Source organism: Procambarus clarkii, chromosome 82, assembly GCF_040958095.1.
Source record: "Procambarus clarkii isolate CNS0578487 chromosome 82, FALCON_Pclarkii_2.0, whole genome shotgun sequence".
In the NCBI taxonomy this organism is placed as follows: domain Eukaryota; kingdom Metazoa; phylum Arthropoda; class Malacostraca; order Decapoda; family Cambaridae; genus Procambarus; species Procambarus clarkii.
Window position 1 is genome coordinate 856,911 of NC_091231.1, and position 7,500 is coordinate 864,410.

Below are 7,500 nucleotides of genomic sequence, written 5' to 3' on the forward strand. Positions count from 1 at the left end.
CACTGTGCCACATGACACTGTGCCACACGACACTGTGCCACATGACACTGTGCCACATGACACTGTGTCACACGACACTGTGCCACATGACACTGCCACATGACACTGTGCCACATGACACTGTGCCACATGACACTGTGTCACATGACACTGTGCCACATGACACTGTGCCACATTACACTGTGCCACATTACACTGTGCCACATGACACTGTGTCACATGACACTGTACCACATGACACTGTGCCACATGACACTGTGCCACATGACACTGCCACACGACACTGTGCCACATTACACTGTGCCACATTACACTGTGCCACATGACACTGTCACATGACACTGTACCACATGACACTGTACCACATGACACTGTGCCACATGACACTGTGCCACATGACACTGTGCCACATGACACTCTGCCACGTGACACTGTGCCACGTGACACTGTGCCACATGACACTGTACCACATGAAAATGTGCCACATGACACTGTGCCACATGACACTGTACCACATGACACTGTGCCACATGACACTGTGTCACATGATACTGTGCCACACGACACTGTGCCACACGACACTGTGCCGCACGACACTGTGCCACATGACACTGTACCACATGACACTGTACCACATGACACTGTGCCACATGACACTGTGCCACATGACACTCTGCCACGTGACACTGTGCCACGTGACACTGTGCCGCATGACACTGTACCACATGACACTGTGCCACATGACACTGTGCCACATGGCACTGTACCACATGACACTGTGCCACATGACACTGTGTCACATGATACTGTGCCACACGACACTGTGCCACACGACACTGTGCCACACGACACTGTGCCACATGACACTGTGCCACATGACACTGTGCCACACGACACTGTGCCACATGACACTGTGCCACATGACACTGTGCCACATGACACTGTACCACACGACACTGTGCCACATGACACTGTGCCACATGACACTGTGCCACATGACACTGTGCCACACGACACTGTGCCACACGACACTGTGCCACATGACACTGTGCCACATGACACTGTGCCACATGACACTGTGCCACATGACACTGTGCCACACGACACTGTGCCACATGACACTGTGCCACATGACACTGTGCCACATGACACTGTGCCACATGACACTGTGCCACACGACACTGTGCCACACGACACTGTGCCACATGACACTGTGCCACATGACACTGTGCCACATGACACTGTGCCACATGACACTGTGCCACATGACACTGTGCCACATGACACTGTGCCACAACCATATACTGTATACATAGTAATAAATCGATAACTTTTATAGTCATGAATGGTAATTAATGTTACTTTATTTTTTCAGATTTCCAGAAGCTGGAGAGAGAGGCCAGAATTTGCAGAAAGTTACAGCACCCAAATATAGGTAAGTGGAGGACAGGTGTGGAGGAGGACAGGTGTGGTGGAGGACAGGTGTGGTGGAGGACAGGTGTGGTGGAGGACAGGTCTGGTGGAGGACAGGTTTGGTGGAGGACAGGTTTGGTGGAGGACAGGTGTGGTGGAGGATAGGTGTAGTGGAGGACAGGTGTGGTGGAGGACAGGTGTGGTGGAGGACAGGTGTGGTGGAGGACAGGTGTGGAGGAGGACAGGTGTGGTGGAGGACAGGTGTGGTGGAGGACAGGTGTGGTGGAGGACAGGTGTGGTGGAGGGCAGGTGTGGAGGAGGACAGGTGTAGTGGAGGACAGGTGTGGTGGAGGGCAGGTGTGGTGGAGGACAGGTGTGGTGGAGGACAGGTGTGGAGGAGGACAGGTGTAGTGGAGGACAGGTGTGGTGGAGGGCAGGTGTGGTGGACAGGTGTGGTGGACAGGTGTAGTGGAGGACAGGTGTGGTGGAGGGCAGGTGTGATGGAGGACAGGTGTGGTGGAGGGCAGGTGTGGAGGAGGACAGGTGTGGTGGAGGACAGGTGTGGTGGAGGACAGGTTTGGTGGAGGACAGGTGTGGTGGAGGACAGGTGTGGTGGAGGACAGGTGTGGTGGAGGACAGGTGTGGTGGAGAACAGGTGTGGTGGAGGACAGGTTTGGTGGAGGACAGGTGTGGTGGAGGACAGGTGTGGAGAAGGACAGGTGTAGTGGAGGACAGGTGTGGTGGAGGACAGGTGTGGTGGAGGACAGGTGTGGAGAAGGACAGGTGTAGTGGAGGACAGGTGTGGTGGAGGGCAGGTGTGGTGGAGGGCAGGTGTGGTGGACAGGTGTGGTGGAGGACAGGTGTAGTGGAGGACAGGTGTGGTGGAGGGCAGGTGTGATGGAGGACAGGTGTGGTGGAGGGCAGGTGTGGAGGAGGACAGGTGTGGTGGAGGGCAGGTGTGGTGGAGGAGCGGTGTGGTGAAGGGCAGGTGTGGTGGAGGACAGGTGTGGTGGAGGACAGGTGTAGTGGAGGACAGGTGTGGTGGAGGGCAGGTGTGGAGGAGGACAGGTGTGGTGGAGGGCAGGTGTGGTGGAGGACAGGTGTGGTGGAGGACAGGTGTGGTGGAGGGCAGGTGTGGTGGAGGACAGGTGTGGTGGAGGACAGGTGTGGAGGAGGACAGGTGTAGTGGAGGACTGGTGTGGTGGAGGGCAGGTGTGGTGGAGGACAGGTGTGGTGGAGGGCAGGTGTGGAGGAGGACAGGTGTGGTGGAGGACAGGTGTGGTGGAGGACAGGTGTGGTGGAGGACAGGTGTGGAGGAGGACAGGTGTGGTGGAGGGCAGGTGTGATGGAGGACAGGTGTGGTGGAGGACAGGTGTGGTGGAGGACATGTGTGGTGGAGGACAGGTGTGGTGGAGGGCAGGTGTGGTGGACAGGTGTAGTGGAGGACAGGTGTGGTGGAGGACAGGTGTAGTGGAGGACAGGTGTGGAGGGCAGGTGTGGTGGAGGACAGGTGTGGAGAACAGGTGTAGTGGAGGAGAGGTGTGGTGGAGGACAGGTGTGGTGGAGGGCAGGTGTGGTGGAGGGCAGGTGTGGTGGAGGACAGGGGTAGTGGAGGACAGGTGTGGTGGAGGGCAGGTGTGGAGGAGGACAGGTGTGGTGGAGGGCAGGTGTGGTGGAGGGCAGGTGTGGTGGAGGACAGGTGTGGTGGAGGACAGGTGTAGTGGAGGACAGTTTTGGTGGAGGGCATGTGTGATGGAGGACAGGTGTGGTGGAGGGCAGGTGTGGTGGAGGGCAGGTGTGGTGGAGGACAGGTGTTGTGGAGGACAGGTGTGGTGGAGGGCAGGTGTGATGGAGGACAGGTGTGGAGGAGGACAGGTGTGGTGGAGGGCAGGTGTGGTGGAGGGCAGGTGTGGTGGAGGACAGGTGTGGTGGAGGACAGGTGTAGTGGAGGACAGGTGTAGTGGAGGACAGTTGTGGTGGAGGGCATGTGTGATGGAGGACAGGTGAGGCGGAGGACAGGTGTAGTGGAGGACAGGTTTGGTGGAGGACAGGTGTGGTGGAGGACAGGTGTGGTGGACAGGTGTGGTGGTGGACAGGTGTTGGAGGACAGGTGTGGTGGAGGACAGGTGTAGTGGAGGACAGGTGTGGTGGAGGACAGGTGTGGTGGCACTACTCTTCCTCAACTGGTACCTGGATTGTACCTGGATGAGGTTCTGGGAGTTCTTCTACTCCCCGTGTAAGACTTGTGAGAGCTTGGTCCACCAGGCTGTTGCTTGCAGCGGCCCCTCACCTTGTACGCGCATATCACATATATAATAACTGCCTCATACACATTTGTAGTATAGCATATGCAACCACAACTGTTAATACCTATTGCACGTACACCTGTTTTATCCACACCTGTCGCCCACATGTGTTACTTGCACGAGTCTTCACACCAGTCAAACATCACACCTCTCACCCCACACCTGACAATACTGTCAGTAAAACACCTGCTGTGCCCATGTCTAGACCCACACACCTGTTGGTACCATCTGCATCTGTACACCTGCAATTACCAGTAGTTTCATTATAGTTACATCAGCCATCACTGTCATGTATAATGTTCCTGCAGCTCTTAGACTCTCAGTGTCAGCCCCAGTGGCGGCAAGGTTAGGCTTAGACGGGGTCTGTTGCCGTGGTTATGTGGGGGTTACTGTGTCTTACTGTGTCACACACACCTGGCTACAGTGTGTGTGTGTGGAGGAGCCCCCCCCCACCTGCAGGTGTGTGGATGAGCCCCCACGTGTAGGTGTGTGACGTGCACCACATGTATGTGTGGCGGTGAAGGGAAGGTTCCCCTTGTCCACCTGTCCACCCACTGCTCACAGATTATAAAATTATTTTAAGATATAGAGGAGAGGGAGAGTAGATAGACTAAGTGCAAAATGTGGGGGGGGGGGTGCTACAACCCCCCCACCCCCACCAAATGGGACAGGTATTATAGGGAGACAGGTGGAGGTGTTGGGTAGACAGGTGGACAAGATCCTGCTGGAAGCGGCGGAGGTAATGGGTAAGACGGGACCTGCAGGCCGCTCCCACCAACAGTCTTTTAGATCACGTCATCTGACGAAAGCCTGGGCTCCAGGCCGGGCTTGGCAGATACAACTGTGGTAACTTGTTACACACAACCGCCGCCTGCCAGCCATCACAGGACAGCACACCTGTCAAGGGATGGGGGGGGGGGCGAGGATGGCAAGGCGGGGGAGGGTACAGGCACGCCTCGCCGGGGCTCGAACCCCTGATGGTGGTGATTGGGCAGGTGTTGTGGGGCAGGACAGGCAGAGAGGGGAAGAGGAAATATGGTAGTAATTTAGTGTTGAGAGAATAATGGAAGGTGTGTGATCAATGGGAGAGGGGAAGATGGTGAGAGGAGAGTGAAGAGCGAGGGGAGGGGGGAAGTAATGAGAGCGTCGCTGGCCAAGAGTTAAGCACCAAGAGTTAGCACCAGGTGAAGGAGGCTAGCGAGCGCTCAAGCGTGTGTGTATACACTTACCTGTTGTTGTTGTGGTGGTGGTGTGGTGGTGTTATGGTGGTGTGGTGGTGTTGTGGTGGTGTTATGGTGTTCTTGTGGTGGTGTTGTGGTGGAGTTGTGGGTGAGTGTGTAGGGTGTGTAGGGCTGCCACAAGGCTCCCGCCTGCCACCCACGCCACCGTGACCTACCACACACACACACACACACACACACACACACACACACACACACACACACACACACACACACACACACACACACACACACACACACACACACACACAGGATTGAGCTACGAGGAAAGGCTAAAGGAGCTGAACCTCACATCCCTGGAAAACAAAAGAGTAAGGGGAGACATGATAACCACCTACAAAATTCTCAGGGGAATTGACAGGGTGGACAAAGACAAACTTCAGCACGGGTGGGACACGAACAAGGGGACACAGGTGGAAACTTAGTACCCAGATGAGCCACAGAGACGTTAGAAGGAATTTGTTCAGTGTCAGAGTAGTTAATAAATGGAATGCACTACGAAGTGATGTGGTGGAGGCTGACTCCATACACAGTTTCAAATGTAGATATGATAGAGCCCAGTAGGCTCAGGAATCTGTACACCAGTTGATTGACAGTTGAGAGGCGGGACCAAAGAGCCAAAGCTCAACCCCCTCAAGCACAATTAGGTGAGTACAATTAGGTGAGTACACACAGGACATGGCATCAGTCGTGTCCGGGTTAGGTTAGGTTAGGTTAGGTTAGGTTAGGTTAGGTTAGGTTAGGTTAGCAAATAAATGTTTGCGGCCCATATACAGCTGATGGGAACACTTGGCAGCAATAAACAGTTTACAACCACGTAATAACGTGCTTGTCTCAGAAGCCAGACATAGATATATAAGCATACTTAGCAAGAGGGTAAATATAAAAATGTTGTGGATTCCTTCTCACATTGGCCTGCAGGAACATGATAAAGTTGACGCCCTTGCTAAGGTTGCAGTAAATAAAGACAGTATTGAACGGAATCTTGAGTTATCAAATAAGTTCCTTAAAAGTGTTATTAGACGAGAACTCTCGTATGAATTTGAAGAAAGTAGAACAGTGCAAGGTGGAACTAGCAAGTCCATTGTTGATCACAATGTGTGAAGTACAACACGTGTATGGGAAGGAGGAGGAGAACATACAGGACACCACAAGGATGTTTCTGAGCAACAACTGTGGCAGTGTTGGTGGCGTGTGATCCACAACTGTGGCAGTGTTGGTGGCATGTGATCCACAACTGTGGCAGTGTTGGTGGCGTGTGATCCACAACTGTGGCAGTGTTGGTGGCATGTGATCCACAACTGTGGCAGTGTTGGTGGCGTGTGATCCACAACTGTGGCAGTGTTGGTGGCATGTGATCCACAACTGTGGCAGTGTTGGTGGCATGTGATCCACAACTGTGGCAGTGTTGGTGGCATGTGATCCACAACTGTGGCAGTGTTGGTGGCATGTGATCCACAACTGTGGCAGTGTTGGTGGCATGTGATCCACAACTGTGGCAGTGTTGGTGGCATGTGATCCACAACTGTGGCAGTGTTGGTGGCATGTGATCCACAACTGTGGCAGTGTTGGTGGCATGTGATCCACAACTGTGGCAGTGTTGGTGGCATGTGATCCACAACTGTGGCAGTGTTGGTGGCATGTGATCCACAACTGTGGCAGTGTTGGTGGCATGTGATCCACAACTGTGGCAGTGTTGGTGGCATGTGATCCACAACTGTGGCAGTGTTGGTGGCATGTGATCCACAACTGTGGCAGTGTTGGTGGCATGTGATCCACAACTGTGGCAGTGTTGGTGGCATGTGATGCACAACTGTGGCAGTGTTGGTGGCATGTGATCCACAACTGTGGCAGTGTTGGTGGCATGTGATCCACAACTGAGCCAGATCACTGCTAGCAGGTAATCCAGGACTAGACACTGACCAATATTCAGCAAACAGCTGAGGAAATAATGCTACAACTGGCATGACTATATGAAATGGAAGGTATTGGACCAGGCAGTGTTTCACCATTGGTGTTAAAAGAAGCTGCACAGACCCTCAGTGTACCTCTACCTCTTATTTTTAATAATTCAATTCGAAAATATATTGTTTCCCAGCGAGTGGAAGATGACAATGTGGAAGCCCTTAACTACAGACCAGTATTACTGGCAAGCTTCCCTTTTATATTACTAGAAGGAATAAGGATAAAATTAGTAAAACAGCTATAGATAGTTTGGTATGTGGTAAACAAGCACCAACTTGGTAGGGGTGGTCGCTGGTGGGGGGTGGTCGATGGTGGGGGGTGGTCGCTGGTGGTGGGTGGTCGCTGGTGGGGGGGGGGATGGTCGCTGGTGAGGGTGGTCGCTGGTGATGTGTGGTCGCTGGTGGGGGGTGGTCGCTGGTGGGAGGTGGTCGCTGATGGGGGGTGGTCGCTGGTGGGGGTGGTCGCTGGTGGTGGGTGGTCGCTGGTGGGGGTGGTCGCTGGTGAGGGTGGTCGCTGGTGAGGAGTGGTGGGTGGTCGCTGGTGGTGGGTGGTCGCTGGTGGGGGGGGTGGTCGCT

General features: G+C 54.2%; 1 protein-coding gene across 23 annotated transcripts in view; it reads left to right on the forward strand.

Moving 5' to 3' along the window:
- Positions 1–7,500, forward strand: part of CaMKII (Calcium/calmodulin-dependent protein kinase II) — a 397,894-nt gene that overhangs the window by 182,590 nt on the left and 207,804 nt on the right. For all 23 annotated transcript variants that reach the window (XM_069315749.1, XM_069315751.1, XM_069315750.1 and 20 more), the window contains exon 3: positions 1,376–1,435. In XM_069315749.1, coding sequence (XP_069171850.1) covers positions 1,376–1,435 — 60 coding nt within the window. The remainder of the gene's footprint in view (positions 1–1,375; positions 1,436–7,500) is intronic.